The sequence below is a fragment of the Cydia fagiglandana genome, chromosome 10 (genome assembly GCF_963556715.1).
Source record: "Cydia fagiglandana chromosome 10, ilCydFagi1.1, whole genome shotgun sequence".
NCBI lineage: Eukaryota > Metazoa > Arthropoda > Insecta > Lepidoptera > Tortricidae > Cydia > Cydia fagiglandana.
Window position 1 is genome coordinate 6,213,216 of NC_085941.1, and position 19,863 is coordinate 6,233,078.

Sequence of the window (19,863 nt, forward strand, 5' to 3'; positions counted from 1 at the left end):
AGTAGAATGTGTGTAAGTAAAGATACTTTACTTATATTTATTTTAGGTACTGTTCGTTATGGTAACATTTGGCGGCCAGACTTGCATTGCACGAAGCATTAAAATGGGTCACCCTCTCCAGGACCTACCGCGAACATTGAAAATCGAAATTTCTTTATCTGCTTCTCTATCGCTCTTGAATATTCGAGCGATAGAGTGCCACGAAATTTCAGTTATCGATGGTCGCCGTAAACCAAGGGGCGGCAAACTTTTGAAGAGATCAATCGCAGTAGAAATCAGTAGTTTCAGAATTTTTAAAAGATTCCCAAATGTTGTTGCGAGCCGCGGTTTGTGGACCCCTGCCGTAGGGCATCCGTTTATTAGGGTTCCGTACCCAAAGGGTAAAACGGGACCCTATTACTAAGACTTCGCTGTCCGTCCGTCCGTCCGTCCGTCCGTCCGTCCGTCTGTCACCAGGCTGTATCTCACGAACCGTGATAGCTAGAGAGTTGAAATTTTCACAGATGATGTATTTCTGTTGCCGCTATAACAACAAATACTAAAAACAGAATAAAATAAAGATTTAAATGGGGCTCCCATACAACAAACGTGATTTTTGACCAAAGTTAAGCAACGTCGGGAGGGGTCAGTACTTGGATGGGTGACCGTTTTCTTTTTTGCTTTTTTTTTTGTTTTTTTTTTTGCTTTATGGTAGGGAACCCTTCGTGCGCGAGTCAGACTCGCACTTGCCCGGTTTTTATATTCCGCGTCTCGAGGCTTCGAGAGGACGCACATTTGCGCCAGTTTGATCGGTGTCGAGTGCCAGAATAAATAGCATTATAATATAAGCTGTTTGTCCGTGCAATAAAACGTCGATATCCGTGCGAACGGCGTAAAGTTTGCCTTTGCGCACGTGAGGTCATTTCATGGAGTTATTAGGTTTTCCATTAGAGTGTGCGGAAAGAAGAGTCGTGGAATGTATGGGAACCAATACATACACAAGTAAGTACCTACTTAATTTTAAGCCGAACACTTTTGGCTTTTGTAATAAGTGTATAGAGTTAGACCAAGAAAAGTCTGCAGCGATTTTGATAGCTCACGCAGTGCAAGTTAAAAAAAATTCTACAGACGTATCGGTACATTCTGCAGATTTCTGCTACAAACAAGAGATTCTCATATTAAATTTCAGTTTTTTATCTACCTACACGAGTACCTACCGTTCGCGATCTTAAACAACAGAAAACTGTAGATATATCCTCAATATCCTGGCACAGTAGCCCAAGGAGAGTATTGAAAAAGGCATAAACTAAATCTCGGCTAACCTAACATAACTAAGTATTTAGTAAGCGCTATGCTTACGCCCAGGCGCAACCCGATCCTAATAATTACGCTCGTCTCGCGCCACCCGACGCTGCGCGTCACTCCGTTAATTTTGCTGGAACCAGACCCGTCTGCTTTTTATAATCTTTGAGAATTTTGGTATTTCGGTGCGAACAAACCGTCATGCTAGTTGAGGTACCTATCTAACTAAACGGAAGATTATATAACAAATTACGTATAACGGGGCTACAAATTTTCCCGCGACTAGGTACCCCTAATCCTAATATGGCCTAGTTTACCCTCTGGGTTGGAAGGTCAGATGGCAGTCGCTTTCGTAAAAACTAGTCCATATTCTTGGGATGATTCGCCAAGCGGATGCCCAGGCTCCCTTGAGCCGTGGCAAAATGCAACACAAGGAAAATGATGAATATGATGATGGATTTACAAATTTTCATTTGCTTACTTTATGGACGTACAGATTAACGTCAGAGACTAATGCCATATATTTACAAGCTAGGCTAGCATACACCTGGCGTGTAGTGCATAGCATAGAGTGACTTGGAGAGAACTTTTAGTGAAGAGTATCCATCACTGTCGTCACTTCACTCGGTTATGAGGATACGACAAAGAAGAAAATGTAGATGGACCTAAGATGAGTCCATGGGTTTCTGATTGTTGGGTCCAATCCTTTGAGCGGTAATGGAAACGGGGTGTTCCATAGCGCAAACTATGGAAGGTAGAGGTACTTCTACACTCCATAGCGCAAACTAGAGCTCTACGCTTTCGTTTGGCGTCCGACTCTACAAAGGCGGTATTTTTAGAGAAACTATTTTTTCGCCAGAATTTGATAAGATTTGTAGGTAAATTGTGCAACGAGATATATAATAATTTATTTGTTTAAGTAATAATCCTTCCTTAATTTTAGGGCTGACGAGAGCCGTAAAAAATAAGTATCCTTTACACGTGGTGTTCGTACTGCGGCTGTTTTGGCCGCTTTTAGTTCCGTCTCATGTTACCGCGCTCGGGTTACTTCGGCCATATTTCCGTCTCATGATCATTTTAATGTGGAATGTTAAAAGTTGAAACTACTTATTTGCAATGTTTAAAGTGACAGGACGTGGGAGTGTTGTCCTTAAGTGAATGGGAAGGTTAGGTTTGTAAATACTTATGAAGTACTCAAAACTGGCGAAACCCGTCTATTCCTCAACGCTTCTCAACAATTACTAGAGTTAGACTTTTCTTGGTCTAACTCTAAGTCTAAATGATAGATTATTTATGCTGATTTTTTCTACTCACCTTGTTAGGAAAGATACTTACCTTCTGGTTTATTTTGTAATTATATATATTGGCAAAAGTATGACCTAAGGTAAATGAGGAGGAGGCCAGTTTGGTTTATCTGTTTTGCCATAGCAAGAACTCTCGTATTTTCATACGTACGTCGCTCAGACACAGTCAGAAAGGAAAAGCTTCACTCCTGCTCTACCGACCTTCTGTATTTAAGAGGAGTAGTATGTGTACAAGCGCAAGTGTTAAAAGCGACGAAAGGGCTTGTACTTATTAGACGGTCTTCCCTTATTATATAGACGATCTTCTCCAAACTGACCTTATACCTATATGATGTAAGAAGACTTGTAAACCTATTACCTATTTAAATATGGTTTTTTTACACCCTGCTAACATTGAATAATTTTATGGTTTATGAACATGTCGCGCGACATGTTTCGGAGAGGCTAGGTCTCCCATTATTATTGAATGTTAGTATGTCTCACAACAGTTTTATTTGACCCTGCTAACGTTGGTTAGCCTCTCTTTAATTCTTGAAGAGATTGTTAGACTTACGTTATGAGAACATTAACGTACCCACGTCTCAGCTAAAAACAATTTTATAGCACTAAATGTTATCCATATAATCCGAAAATATTACCCAAGGCACCATACGAAACCAAAGCCGCTCCCTTGTAGCGTTCATATTTGTTTCCGTACATTAGTACGTACCGGTATCGACTTACACGGCATTAGGTGAATTATAAGCTCCGCTGGCGACACCCGATATGTTTGCCGGCGGCTAATGAATGGCGATAGTTGACGCAATGTACGGTCACTGGGTCAAGGGATCTCCTAAAATGACAAATAGGGCCATCTTATGATCACGAGAGATGGATATCAATGTCGACTTATAATTATAACATTCTCTAATAGTTAAAACAAGATATACTTATGTCTCGGTATGTAGAACTATTAGATTGTAAAGGGGCCCACTGATTAATAGTCCGCCGGACGATATCGGCCTGTCAGTTGTTCGGAACTGTCAAAATTTTGTTCTAACTGACAGGCCGATGCCGTCCCGGACTGCACGGTTTTAGGATTTGGAATACAAAAGCAAGGTTTAGGATCCATTGAAACTATTTATGTCCACCATTTTCTAAACATGTAATACCTAAAGTTTTATTTATATTAATTATATTGCATAAGTATATAAGAGTCATATAAGTTTTGTATTTAACAGGATTACACAACTCGTTGCCGTCACTACAAACGCCAGCTACAAACCAAATAGGTATAGAACAAAATGAAAATCAACCTTAGGAAACACGTGAAGCTAAACAAAAGCTTGTAACAAAATGCATAGCATCGACTGGCTCAAACGTGAAACAAACTCCATCTAGGATAGAACACAAAGGCCCGGGAGTTCTGTTACGTCTCCGGTAGCCAATCGATTATGTTTCACATGCTTCTCATTATAACAGTCTGTGGAAACAAAGCGAGGGTCGGGTTACAGTGCATTACTCTTCAGCCGCCGGTTTGGTCATGCGAGCCCGCACTTTCGGGGAAACTTTGTACGCTGGCAACATTTTAGTGTTTTTGATGGGAAAACGGGAGGTTAGGGTTGCTAGAAACTTTTGTTGACATTACGTTGGCCAGTTTATTTAGAAATTCGGGAATACAAAGTCTTTCATCTTTGGATTTGTATTAAGAGTTCAAATTTGTTTTGAATTACAGATCCAGTTTGATTGGTGTATTTTTGATGGTAAAACCGGATAGATTGCAAGACGTTTTAAGATTTTCCGGAGTCAAATCGGGTAGCTTTTAGGCTATACTGTCTGCTTAAAAGTCTTAAAACACCCTTGAAACGGACAGTTGGCCGAGACGTCATGACTGACAGCAGGCGAAGCTACCCTTGCGGGTGCTTGGTATGGTAGGTATAGTAGGCACGCTACATGAAGATTACACGAAGACAAAACTTAGCTTCTCAGATATAATCCTGATCTCAGCTAAAATCATCATCTTCCTCGCGTTATGGCACGGCTCATGGGAGCCTGGGGGTCCGCTTGGCAACTAATCCCGAGCTCAGCTAAAATAATAATAAAAAACCGGTCAAGTACGAGTCGGACTCACGTTCCAAGGGTTCCGTACATTACTCAATTTTTAACAATGTATTTTTTATATGTGAAAAGCGAGTGAATTGCCTTTAAAAACCCGTAGGGGTCGGATCAAAAACTAAGTAATTAGTCCGACTCACGCTTGACTACATATTTCTAATAGGTTTTCCTGACATCTACAGGTAGATGAGATGAGAGAGAGTGTCATTTTAGATCCAGTAGTTTCGGATATAAAGGGGGGGGGGGATAATGGTAATTTTTTGCCTATTTGCCTGAATTACTTCTAAACTTATTTTAAAATTTTCTAATTTACCCCCCAAATTCATTTGTTTACGTTACATGTCCGTCTTTGGTTCACAAAGTTCCATATGTGTACCAAATTTCAACTTAATTGGTCCAGTAGTTTCCGAGAAAATAGGCTGTGACAGACGGACAGACAGACAGACAGAAACACGAGTGATCCTATAAGGGTTCCGTTTTTAGGGTTCCGTACCCAAAGGGTAAAACGGGACCCTATTACTAAGACTTCGCTGTCCGTCCGTCCGTCTGTCACCAGGCTGTATCTCACGAACCGTGATAGCTAGACAGTTGAAATTTTCACAGATGATGTATTTCTGTTGCCGCTATAACAACAAATACTAAAAACAGAATAAAATAAAGATTTAAAGGGGGCTCCCATACAACAAACGTGATTTTTGACCAAAGTTAAGCAACGTCGGGAGTGGTCAGTACTTGGATGGGTGACCCTGACCGTTTTGTATTTTGCTTTTTTTTGTTATTTTTTTTGCATTATGGTACGGAACCCTTCGTGCGCGAGTCCGACTCGCACTTGCCCGGTTTTTTTTTCCTTTTGCGGTACGGAACTCTAAAAATACCAAAATTATTTAGGGTAGCTAGCCTATTTTACCGAGCAACCCTGTTGGCAATGCGCCCACTTTCAGGGAATTCTTGTTTTAACTGGCAACACCGGAGCCCGGCGCGCCTTTGTAAAGTTACCCCGCAGCTATAATGTGAGACTTAGGTGACACGGTTACTAAGTAACACTAAAGGTAAATAAGTTAAGTTTCAGCACGAGCTTTAGCCCGCCTGAAACTCAACTGAAGTTAGGAGCCGATTCACATATGGACGCAGTTTAGCGTAAAAGATCCATCCTCTAAAATTTGTCATTTAAATGAATGTCTTTTCCGTTTGACATAAAGTTCAAATTTTACTAACAGATTTTTGTGGATAGGATCTTTTACCCTAAACTACGTCCATATTATCAGCCGCCCATACAACCATTTCCAGTCGCCGTTACGACGCGGTGTAGACACATCTTGTGTCGACACCGTCTGTTTCGGTCACAATTCCAGTCGCAGAGTCGTCGCCGTGTCGACACAGTTACCAGAAATGGGGAAGGGTCGACACATGACACAAAGTGACATAAAGTGTGGTCGCCGTGTGCACACATTGTTTCGGGTTTGCGACTACTTTATGCCAAAATCATTCTTTCATTCGTTCATTTCGTTCCTGTCAAATGGAAACTGTCAGATGGAAAAATACTTAAATAAAAATAAGTGACATTAATACGCCATCTCTAAAACGGATTACAAGACGTAATTATATATTGTTTGCATTAAATTACAATAGGACTTAAATTATTATGGGGAATTAAACTGCTCGAGTGATTTGATAAACTAAGTGTAATATAATCAACGCGCCACCACATTGTTTTAGTTTAGCCGGAAATGAAATTGTTTACTTCTCAGTGCCTGTGTTCATAACTATATTATTTGATGCATTTTTAGTACTTCGATGCGTATACTATACTTAAATAACAGAAATAACGCTTTACATACTACGAAACTTGTTAATTATGATGTAGAAATATGGTTTAAGGCTGAGAAATATTGCAGTCACAAAGTAGTCGCAAATGTTTCGACTTTGTGTCGACTCTGTGTAGACACATGACACGCGCTGTCAAAAGTAATAACAAAGTTACTGGATTTGCAAAATGGCTTCTTGTGTTCATTTGTTTTCAGATATTCTCAAAGTGTAAAAATGCCGTGGTCAGAGATGGGACTTAATAGATTGACTGTTTATTCGACTAATTAATCGAATAAAAAAAGTTAATCCTCAAATTTTAATCGCGATTAGTTTAGTCGACCTAACATAGATTGAAATTGAATTAATCTGAATATTAATCGAATAAATTATCGATTAAATCTCGGTTGGAAGTTGACAGGGGGCCATTTTTGTACGTAAAAATAATAGTAGCCAAACACTTTGTCATAAAAGTCGAGATGGGTGTCGATTTATAGGTTTTAGGGAGTGCCGATTTCGAAAATGATGACCATTTTGGAATCCAAAATGGCGGCCATGCACTGTGTCATAAAAGTCGTCATGGATGTCGTTTTATAGGTTTTAGGGGGCGCAGATTTAGAAAATGATGACTATTTTGGATTCCAAAATGGCGGCCATGCACTATGTCATAAAAGTCGTCATGGGTGTCGTTTTATAGGTTTTAGGGGGCGCAGATTTCGAAAACGATGACCATTTTGGATTTCAAGATGGCGGCCATGCACTATGTCATAAAAGTCGTCATGGATGTCGTTTTATAGGTTTTAGGGGGCCCCGCTTTCGAAAATGATGACCATTTTGGAATCCAGAATGGCGGCCATGCACTATGTCATAAAAGTCGTCATGGGTGTCGTTTTATAGGTTTTGGGGGGCGCAGATTTCGAAAATGATAACTATTTTGGAATCCAAGATGGCGGCCCCATGCACTATGTTAAAAGTCGACATGGATGTCGTTGTATTGGTCATGGTCATCATTTTCGAAATCTGCTCTTCCTAACACCTATAAATCAACATCTATGACAGCTTATATGACAAAGTGCACGGCAGACATCTTGGAATCCAAAATGGTCATCATTTTCGAATTCTGCACTCCCTAAAACCTATAAAACGATATCCATGACGACTTTTATGACAAAGTGCACGGCACACATCTTGGATTCCAAACTGGTCATCATTTTCGAAATCGGCACTTCCTAAAACCTATAAAACGATATTCATGACGACTTTTATGACAAAATACGTAGCCGCCATCTTGGATTATAAAATGATCATCGTTTTCGAATTCTGCACTCCCTAAAACCTATAAATCGACATCCGTGACGACGCGTTATCTTTATTTTCAGATCTAACAAATTGCTACAGAATACAAAGGACAAAAAAAGAAGCGAGGAGGTAATGAAACATGCAAAAATACAGATGATTCCTCGACATAATTGGATGCTTCTTAAATTGTGTCCAAATTTTTTTGTCATAAAAGTTTTTATTTTTCACATATTACTCTCACAAGTTCCGTGACATTTCGACCTTGTAATTTTTTAAGTTTAAGTAAATATTTTTGTTTATCTATGAGGATCTCACTAGAATACTATAATCAAGGTATGTTTATATTTGATGATTGAAATAGTAACGCAAAATAAAATATATATTTGTGTCTTATATTCCTGTCGAAGACTTTTATTTTTCCTTTTCCTTCTACACAAGTTTGGCCAAGTTATAAGAATTTAGGGCTCTCAATTTTATTTTGACTTCTACAACAGTAAAGCTACGAGGCCATGTTTGGTATCGTTTTCGTATAAATTCGCAGTACCAAATTTAGTTATGGTATCACATTGACAAGGGGGAGGCCTATGTTCAGCAGTGGACGTCTTATGGCTGAGATGATGATGATGATGATGATGATCACATTGACACCATTCCAAAGTAAAAAAATAAAAACATAAACTTATTAAAATACTTTCTTTTAAACTCCTCTTCACGCTTAAACTGCTGAACAGTTTTAATTTAAATTTAGTACACATATATTTTGAGTCCCGAGACAGGACATAATAAGTTATCTCAAAAATCGGTTCAGCGGTTAAGCGTCAAGAGGAGTTTAAAAAAAACCGGCCAAGTGCCAGTCGGACTCGCGTATTAAGGGTTCCGTACATTAAGTCCGACTCGCGCTCGACTGCACATTTCTAATAGGTTTTCCTGTCATCTATAGGTAAAGAACTATTTTGTGTATTCAGACGGACAGACATACAGACGCACGAGTGATCCTATAAGGATTCCGTTTTTTGCTTTTGAGGTACGGAACCCTAAAAAGATTTTTTTTAATTTTGTGGAATGGTGTCAATGTGATACCTTAAATGGATTCAGCAACCCAGATTTATACGAAAACGATACCATACACGGCCTAGCACCTTCACTGATGTAGATATATCAAGATAAAATTGAGAGCCCTAAATAAACTTTCAAGAGCGGATATCTCAAAAACTCTTCATCATATCGTAAAAATTGACTGAATAAACTTGTAACAAATTAAATTAACTTTCATTTTGTATAAATGGCCATCGCTAAGATGCATAGTTTCCGAGATATAATCGAAAAACCGGAAAATGGGACCTTCAAACAAAGCCCCCTCTCTTCCCCCCGCTCAAGGGCTACGGCCGGGGACTTTTGATATGTTCACCTCCTAACTTGTCCAAACCAAGTTACAGAGTCAAAAATTGTGTTCCGAGCATTTCCCTCTACAACTTTTTGGAGCATTCGTTGGCTGACCTAAGTAGCTTATTGCATTTCTTTAAAAACTTTTCTGTAAAAGGTTGACGGGTGTTGGGTGTTTATATGGTTTTGGTCGATTATTATCATTTGCATCGCCCATGATGACTTACTAGAATTACTTACGAGCACACGAGACACTAATAGTAGTTTGACAAACCTTGGTTTTCAAGAGGTATTTTATATTGACATTTGCTGTCACAAATTTGCTGTCAGATTTAGTCGCAAACCGCACGCAAAGTGCACACAAATGTGTCGACACCTTGTTACGGAAAAGTGTACACACGGCGACGACACTTTGTTTCGAAACAATTCTAGACACATTGTGTGGACTCTGTTACGACACATCTGACATTTAGTTACCACTTTGATGATTCTGCGACTGGAATGGTTATATGGGCGTATTCGAACAATGAGATACGTCAAATACTAGATATTGAAACGATATTGATTGGATATGTCAGTGTCAAACAAGTGTCAAAAGTGACGTTTTTGTTTGAATAAACGTCAATTTTGACACTTGTTTGACACTGACATATCTAATCCATATCGTTTCCAGATCTATTAATTGACTTATCTTAAAGTTAGAATCGGCCCGTATGTCAGTTTTTTATCCCGTGAAAAAGACGCGGAGGTTTTAATGTAGATCAGCGGTTGATCAAGAATTTTTAACTTTTTATAACTTTAAAGTTTTTAATTTTTGTTAGGTATATCATCGGGAGCATTGATCATACTTACTTATGAATAAAATTAGATATTTTCAGGTGGAGCTTTCGGCTATATTGAAATATTTTAATTTTTGCAAATTTTTAATGACATCGCATTCACTTAAGATTCTATACTTCGTACACGAGGTGCCCACGAGGAATCTTTACCTCGTTATATTTCGATTTTTTTAATGTATACTATACAAATAATAAATGTTATTTCTAAAATGTCACTCTAAAGAATTTCAACTTATTTTTTTATAAAACCCAGTTTTTGCAAAGTGACCTACTTTTTGACATCTATCAATAAGGATATTTGGAGTTTGGACTAGGTCCCATAAGTCGTTTGGCACTAAGCAACACTAAACGGATATTTTTTTTAAACTGGTTTTAACTCAGAAATTATAGCCTACTATAGTTCGTTTTTTTTAGCATTAGAAAGAACTTGCAAGAAGGTAAGCGATCTTGACATGTCTTTTAATTGAAAAATTGAAAAACGCTTTATAAAAATATAAAACTATTACTTATGAAAGCAGAAGAATATAAATGATCGTATTAGATTCATAATTGTTACATATTTGCCGTAACTTATTTTTTAAATGTGTTTTTCAATTAAAAGACACATCAAGATTGTTTACCTAATTTCTAATGCTAAAAAAAACGAAGTATAGTTGCAGAGTTAAAACCAGTTTAAATATCGGTCTTAATGATATGCCGTCAGAAAGTTTCCAAAATTGCGAAATTATACATTAAAAAAACTTCTAATATTTTTGTATGCGAATCGAAATTATCCGTTTCCAAAATTAAGGTTTCCTTAATTTTCTGCGATTTTCCGCGACTTATTCATCTGTAGACCCGTTTAAAATGTTTAACTATTACTAAAGGAATATTTAAAAGCTCCTTACTACATAGGCATTAATTCAATTTTAAGACCGGACACTGTAGCTAATCGAAAAAAAAATCGGGTTGGAATAGTAAATGCGGTATTATAAAAACAAACAAATGTAACAGTAAACTCGAAAGTCACAATCACAAGTAAAGAACCGAACCCCACATTAGGATGATCAGTGTAAAAATAGCCGGCGTAACCCGAGCGCTGTAACCCGACACGGCCCACGGGGCTAAAAGCGACCAAAACACCCGCCGATCGGGTTACACGTGTAAAGGGTATTAAAAGTTATGATTCTCATCGGGTTTTACTGGTTAACGGCGCAGTTGGAATTATATTGTATAATTTTGCATGTAAATCTTATTAGATAAATGCAGCCCAACACTGCAACAACATATAAGTAGTTCAATTTTTTAGCATTAGAAATAAGGTAAAAAATCATGATGTGTATTTTAATTGAAAAACACATTTTAAAAATAAGTTATGGCAAATATGTAAAAGTTATGAATGTAATACGATCATTTATATTCTTCTGCTTTCATAAATAATAGTTACTGATTTTTAAAAAGAGTTTTTCAATTAAAAGACATTTCAAGATTGCTTACCTCCTTTCAAGTTCTTTCTAATGCTAAAAAACGAACTATAGGTAGTTACCATTTTTAAGAGATTTAGTTTCATTATTGACGAGCTTTTATTAGAAAATGAAAAACCGGCGGAGACGAACTCGCGCACGAAGGGTTCCGTACCATTACGTAAAAACAGCATGAATTTGTTAAATGGGAGCCCCACTTAAATATTTTTTATAATCTGTTCTTAGTATTTGTTGTTATAGCGGCAACAAAAATACATCATCAGTGGAAAATTTCAACTGCCTAGCTGTCACGGTTCATGAAATATAGCCTAGAGACAGACAGACAGACGGACAGCGGAGTCAGGGGCCCTCTGATTAACAGTCCGCCGGACGGTATCGGCCTGTCAGAACAAAATTTTGACAGTTCCGAACAACTGACAGGCTAATACCGTCCCGCGGACTGTTAATCAGTGGGAGTAATAGGGTCCCGTTTTTACCCTTTGAGTACGAAAACTTCCCTCCTTCCTGTTTTAGGGATAGGCACAGGGTACTTGAATACACATTTGATGTACCTAATAGATCCGTATGCAATATACTGGTCTTTTATTATTTATTTTTTTATCATCATCATCATCATCAGCCATAAGACGTCCACTGCTGAACATAGGCCTCCCTCCTATTTTTTTATAGTAAGGTATTTTTACAAAATTATATTGTATGATTTGGCAGAGAATATAACATACGATTCTAATATTAACTATGTCCTAATATAAAATGGCATCAGGTAAAGCAACTGTATATTACTGAATTTGAGTAATTCTCGCAATGTCCACCGTACTGCATTACAAACCCAGGTCCGATGTCAAGGCGATCCTGTTGCATCTCTGGAACTGCACAGCTTATTTATAAACTATAAATACCTTTTATACGTCTATATACCACTATAGGGTCATTGGGGGCTGGACTATAGGGCACTGGACGGAAAACTGACGCAATTATACCCTATATACCTAATACTATATTTCTATGGTATTCTGAGCTCAGAGAGTCAGCATTCAGAGAGTCGATGTCTGGTGCAAGAATCTTCCCATCTTTTTATTTGGGAGGGAATACACCTACTCGTAGTAATAGGACTGAATAGGATATGATGGTAGTTCTTGTCTACGTGACAGCGTGATAAAACGATGTCCGTCACTTTCTATCCCACGGCGTTAAAAAGTGACAGTTATTTTGTCACATATGTCAGATAATGGATTTTGTGCAATGGTTATAATCTTATAATATACTTAATGTGGTTATAATGTACCTATGCATAATGTGTTAATGTGGTTGTAATATGGTAATATTGGCGGTGATAAGTAATGGGTAAGCCGATTTCTAATGTCTCAATAGTCTCACAAAACTGAAGAAATGGTACCTACCTATAAAACGAGCCTCTTTAAGAATTTAATTTAAATCCTTCTAAAAGAGCAATAGGTAGGTACCTATCTAGTTGTTTCTCTAACTCGTTATCACTGTTTAATATCAAAATATATTTATAATGGAAATTGTGTGATAAACATAAATAATCCCTTTTCTCATTTATTGTTTATTTACAACAGGTATTTTTTAAATGTCCATCGTTTAAATTTAAATAAACGAACTTCAAGTCATGAATAATAAAAAGGATATAAAATTAAGGCATGTAACATTTTTGCATCTTCATGCCTCCTTAAATTACCGATAAAACATGAACATTTTAATGTAGTAAAATCAATACCTGAATAAAAACGTTTCGACGAAACATTTCCAAATATGATCTGTCTGCCCCATATAATGTTACTAAGTGTAGAAGCAATAATTTCTCATAGCCACCGTTTAGTCCGTTTATTTTACACTGGCAACACTGTACTGTAGCCGTGCGTAGGTCGCGCGGTGTCGTGTTGCGAACGCTCCTAAATTTACCTTGCTAGCTGACATTAAAAGCATTTATGTTATATTGGATATCACAATATCGACTGCAGCTTATGTTACAAGCTTTGACCGCTTCTTTGAAACCGGTCCAGGTGACTATGGGAATATTTAGAATAGGTATTCATTATTTGACAACGAAATTAAGAGGTGTTTAGATGGAAACTTGATTTATCATTTACTGATTTGTTCTGTTTTCGCCTGAAAATGAATTTTATTATAAAAAAATAAACAGTTATGTCAAAAACTTTACTTTGCTCTCGTGATGATTATAGTTATATGTGCCTAAAATAATAGTTTGAGCATTAAATAGGTAGAGATATCGCTCCGATCGCGGTTAACTAAATACCTACGTCTAATGATCTAATGAAGCTATAATGTACAAGTGAGTAATCATTATAAAATTGATCTCTGCACAAAGCAGTTAAATAGTTATATTTCCGACCGATATTGAAATAATTACCTATCAAAAGTTCGGAGAGTATATATAAGTTATTATCTTGTAATAAATACGTTTTTGTATTGGCCTTAAAAGCATTATCATAAAATGATATTGAAAATCTCGAATTAAACCGCATAATATTAAACGTCATATTAAATAATACATTTCTCATTTAAAATTCTCAATTGAACCCAGTTGCACCATTAATTACGAATGAACCTGGATATTAATTATCAGCCCGCTGGCTACCGATGTATTTTGAATTTCGCCTGCAGTTTGATCGAGCTAAAGCTGAATAATGGCTACGAGTTTTACGTCAGACCAACGCCTTCGCTGCGGTGCGTTCAGGATATCGTGTTTTCAGTGATAATTATTACGCAACAGTACACTGGCAACACTGGCTGGTGAATTAAAACGAGCAGCCGTAGTGCAACTAGTGCAAGCGGCCATCAGTGTCCGTCCGTGTTGCATCCAGTCCATTAGAATACGTATCAGGTTTGTGTGGACGAGTAATGCATGTTCGCTCATGTTCTTTAATTAAACAACGAACCAATATCGATTTATCCTTTAGCTGGTTGAATTAATCATCACTGACCTTATCTAGGCACTTGAGCGGTTTCAGGTGGATGGCTAGCGGTTAATAATCAGGGTACCTCATCATTCTCATCAAACAAAATAGCTTGTAACGCTAGTCGGTAGCTGGAGTTTCTAACTACTAAACTTACTACTTATTAATATTACTAAATGTTGGCACGACAACGGCATTTAGTTCACTCGATAGAAAATTTAATCGAAAATACTACAAATGGGTCTAGAGACTACGGAGTTCTCGCGGTACTGATTTTTGTGGGGAGAACCGGTAACTCCCGATTCCGGGATTGAGTTTGCATAGAAAATCAGTACGGATATGATGATCGTTCTTGTCTACGTGATAGCGTGATAAAATGGTGTCCATCACTTTCTATACCGCGGTGTTAATATAGTGACAGTTATTTTATCAGGTGGATAAAACCATCCATAATACGCCTGCAGCACACACACCATAGCCTGTGGATGTCCAGTGGCGTGCAGTGCATACAAAAAAAGGTAGGCACTAGGGTAGGCAGTCCATACAAAATGACCAAAAAAAAAGTTGCCGATTTTTATAGTTTGCGTTACATTCCTTCAAGAATGACTCTTCTAGAGCCCGATTTAAGTCTTATCTCCACTGCACGCCACTGTGGATGTCCACTGGCTATGACATACTCAACTGAATCCTATGAACCTAAAGATTGATTAAGAGCTTTTTAAAAGCAACTTTTATGAAAGTCGGTTCGTCAGGCGACCCTAACAAAGATCCCTAAATAGATAATGAGGGACCTTAATTTTCCCACGCTAAATATAATAATACTTTGTGTAACTCTTTGTGAAATCGGAGCCCAATTAGACGACCGGTGGCCATCTTGCTTGAAATATAACCTGTCTGTCCACAGCCTGCACACGACATAATTAAATAAGGTTATTTAGGCGCTCGTATGACAAAGAAGCTACTGTTACTAGCTGCCATAATGAAGGTGTCTAAGGACGGTTCCCGTGTAAAGTTTACGTTACGTATGTAAAATTCCCTTTGTTTCTACACGAGAGACGTACATATCTTGTATCAGAAGGTATCTAATGAACCTCTAACGTTATTTCATTTTGCTTTTAAGATATTTTCTCGTACAAAAACTGACTTTTCGGAGGCGTGTAATTGATTACCTACCTACATTTTGAATTAATGATTAGTGTCCCACTTTACCGGAAATCGTTTTTGAGCTTTTGTCGTTCGATATTCAATGCTTTTTTTTTAATTAAGTAGGTACCTAATTAATTGAAAAATTAGCCTTCTTTAGTCAGCTTGAACTTTTATAGGTACATCAATACCAGCCATCGGCCTACGTTATTAGTATTGGGATTGGGTTAAGTATACAATTATCTCTTAGTTCAAAGTAGTTTTGATGGTGCAGCCACTTCCAAATGTAACAAATGTGTAGATTTTTTTCAACGGATAAGTATGAGTAGTCAACAATCTTATGTTCAAGGTAGTTTTTGATGGTGCCACGGCCAAATATCACAATTGTAACAACTGCTGTCAACTTATTAGCAAAGACATATGTAACTTCGTATAAGATGAATAAAGTCTAAGGAAAAAACGTGCCTCGGAAATCAAGAAAAAGACGTTCTCGGATAGATGGCGCACATACCTTTGGCCTATGCTCGGCTAGATGGCGTGACGACACCGTTTCATATTTAACAATTTTAACACATAGATATCAGTGAATGAACATGGGTAAAAGTGATATAAAAATAATAAAATCATTTATAATTTTTTTTGATAATTTTATACGTTTTCATTTTGAGTTTTAGTCGTGTGTCGATAGATGGCAGTAAATTTACTGTGACTACAAAATTTACTATGACAGGACCCCTCTATACTATCTATTCTCCTTGGTATTAGTAACTAATGTGACATCGGCTTCTCATAAACAATTTTTATTTTTCGCTGGCACAAATATTTCTTGAGTTACACCCTGATGAATCACGGTTTATATATTCTTACGAATATATCGCGATCGGCGACGATAAAACGTAAGGAGGTCATCGTGGCGCCATTTATTTAAATATATAGCTTTTTTATTTTAAAATAAAGCGTCTAAAATAACAGTTCAATGTCCGTTGGACACAAAAAATGTAAACATCTCGTAGCCGGTGAAGGGGAAGGTTAAAATTTAAAATATAATGGGCAAGGATATTTCATTGATCATCAATTTCAGCGTAGAAATATTATACAACTAGAGTTAGACCAAAAAAGTCTGAAACGATTTTGATAGCACACACAGTGAAAGTGTTATTTTAAACGTCAAACTTCTATAGAATTATGATGTATAAATAACACTTGCGCTGCGTTTGCTATCAAAATCGTTGCAGACTTTTCTTGGTCTAACTGTACCTAACATAAGTTTTTAGGAAACTTTTCTGTGAATCTTATTCACATGTGTAAAAACTGTAAAATGCTTTCAAGTTTTGCTTCAAATGTCAGAAATAGGAAAATAACGTTCAATATTAAATTTCACATGCAGGAAATTCGTAGAAAACGGATGAATCTATTCTATTCGGACCCGACTCTATGTATATATATTAGAGTCAGCAGCACACGTAGCGAAAATGAAAAGGCGTTTAAAATTATCTTCATTTTTACTGTCACACCTTTTGCGTTTAACTGACAGGCTGATACTCGTAAGTCGTATCGTCCGGTGAACTGGTAATCTGTGGGCCCCTTAAGCGATTGTTACCAGCTCTGTTAAAGAAATTTGCCATTAACCTTAACTTATTTCGTTTGTTCCAGGAGTTTGCCGAAACGGCTATGAATGAACTTCTGGGCTGGTACGGGTACGAGCGGCTCGAGTTACGACGATGGGCCGCGTCACGCGCGCGCGGTGGTAGCCCTGAGCAGGCCAGCGAGCATAAGAGCAAAGGTACCTAACTATCATTGAGGGCTATAAAGCCGACCACTGACTAACAGTCCGCCGGAGGATATCGGCCGGTCAGTTGTTCGGAGCTGTCAAATTTTTGTTCTAACTGACAGGCCGATATCGTCCGGTGGCCTGTTAGTCAGTGGTCGGCTTAAATGGGCTCACTGATTAACTGTCCGCCGGACGGTATCGGCCTGACAGTTGTTCGGAACTATCAAATTTTTGTTCTGACAGGCCGATACCGTCCGGCGGACTGTTATTCAGTGGGCCCCTTAACACCTTGGTATATGATTTCCCGCTGGATATGTGTTTTTTTTAAATCTTTAATTGCAGTTTTTCTGTTTTATTTAATTCTAACAGAGACATCCTATCCTAACCCCCTAAGAAGACATTTATCAGTATTTTAAATATAGTTTCTGACTTTACCTCGCTGCTACATTTGGATTAAACACTTTATATTGTACACAGAAAAAATTTAGTTTGCGAAGTGAGATATATTAATTTAATTATGCTGTTTACATAAACTATTAAACCTAATCCTACGATCGCGATTACAAAATGATAAAATAATTAAACTGCGAAATGGATTATAACGATTCATCTTTTTAACATGTTTTACCGTATTACTTTTCTCCGAAAAACTCCCATCGCCGCAGCTGTAGTTCCTTGAAACATGACGAACTGAACGCATCCCCGCGTTTTTTGACGTTGACGGGAAAAAGGGCGGGAAAAGCGCAGGGGTGCCAGCGATTACAATCTGCGATTTGATTGACCGATCATTCTTGGAATCGGGAGTTGTACTGGGTTGTACATTATCAATTTATTACCTACGTATATTATATGGTAGGGTGCTAATCAGTCTTATAAGCTAATCTTTATGAAACGTAAAAACAAAGAAGAATGAGAACGTTTCTCTAGCAACACAATAATTTCATGACATTATCGCTTTAAACTTTATACGTAACGGTTTAATTAGGTAACTTATAGGAAACAAATCGATTGCTACTTTCATTTGTTATAGTATTGAATACCTAAACAAACCAATATTTTTTCACCTTTTTCCCGTCGTGTACCTCTAGGATTCACCTGTTTTATTTTAGAATGCCTTTATTTTCATTTCGAAGACTATCTATTTAAAGGTTTCTTTCGCATATACACTCAGCGTCAAAAAAATCGCACATCTTAACTTTTTTCTTTCAAGTGGTTTTAAACCTTATATTATATAAGGCAAGAAAAGACAATGGGGCCTTATTTGAAAGGTTATGAAATCCTCTAATGGAAAATGTCGTAAAATGGACGATCTACCCCATACAAAAAGAAATTTTTCAGGAAAAACGAATCGACGTGTATTCAGGTTAAAATTGCAACGAATAAAACCACTACAAAATCAACAGATACAGAAAAAACAAACTTAAAACTTAACTTAAAACCTAGTGCTGCCTCCTCTTGCCCTCCGAGTAGCTTCCATATGATCAGTCATGACTGTCATGAGTGCCACGATGCGTTTTTGAGGAAAGTTGTTCCACTCCTCAATAATGGCATTTTGAAGCCTGTCGAGAGTGGCAGGAGCAGGATCAGGCGACCGAACCCGCCGGTTTAGCTGATCCTAGTGATGTTCGATTGGGTTCAGGTCAGGGCTCCTTGCTGGCCACTCCATTACGATGATCCCAACCTTCCACAGTTAGTCTCACACAAACAACGCAGTGTGACAGAGGGCGTTCTCATGCATAAACTGGACGTCGGGTCCAACAAAACCATCATATGGGATCACATGCTCCTCCAAGAACACCGTTATGTAACGCCGAGCAGTAAGGGATCCCTGGCTGTGACCACCTTCAGTGCGGGAAATGCACAGGAGATCAGTTTACTCGTCGATCGAAATGCCGCCCCCTTAGCAGACGGTTTCTTCAGTGCAGGCTTGCGTTAATTGCTGTCCTTGCCTCCTATACACCCCCCTGCACCTGTCGGTGGTGTAAAGGCACACCCTCGTCTCGTCGGAAAAGAGGACATTCCTCTATTGTTCAAACGCCCAATCTTCGTGCAATCGGCAAAATTGCCTCCTGGCTAGTCGATGCTATTCCTTTAATTGGGGGCCTGTAGCAGCTCTACGAGTCAACATCCTCTTCTCTTCCGGCTTTCTTCCGATCGTAGAGATGCTTACTGCTGTTTTTTGAGCTGCTTGAAGCTGCTGCTGCAGCTCAACAGCCTGGGAGAAACGGTTCTGCAAAGAGTTCGATACAATGTACCGGTTGTCTCTAGCGGAAGAGCAGTGTTGTCTTCCAGGTCCAGGCCTCCTGATGTAAACACCAGTCACCTGGAACCCCAGCAAGACTCGACGGACTCGGAAACCGCTTATGTTAAATCTTTCAGCAACTTCTTACTGCCATAGTCTTGTTTGCAGCAGTGCCATCTCTTGAGCTGCTCCTTCTGGCCTGGTATCCATGTCCAAGGGTTTTTTCTTGCTGTAACGGTTCATTAGTAACCTCAGTGACCTCTGGAGAACGAATAAACCATAACTAACCTTTATCCTCCATT

At 38.2% G+C, this 19,863-nt stretch overlaps 1 protein-coding gene across 1 annotated transcript in view; it reads left to right on the forward strand.

Moving 5' to 3' along the window:
* The window catches only part of LOC134668422 (sine oculis-binding protein homolog), a 42,249-nt gene that overhangs the window by 14,685 nt on the left and 7,701 nt on the right, over positions 1-19,863 (forward strand). Inside the window, exon 2 of the mRNA XM_063525902.1 lies at positions 17,202-17,331. Coding sequence (XP_063381972.1) covers positions 17,202-17,331 — 130 coding nt within the window. The remainder of the gene's footprint in view (positions 1-17,201; positions 17,332-19,863) is intronic.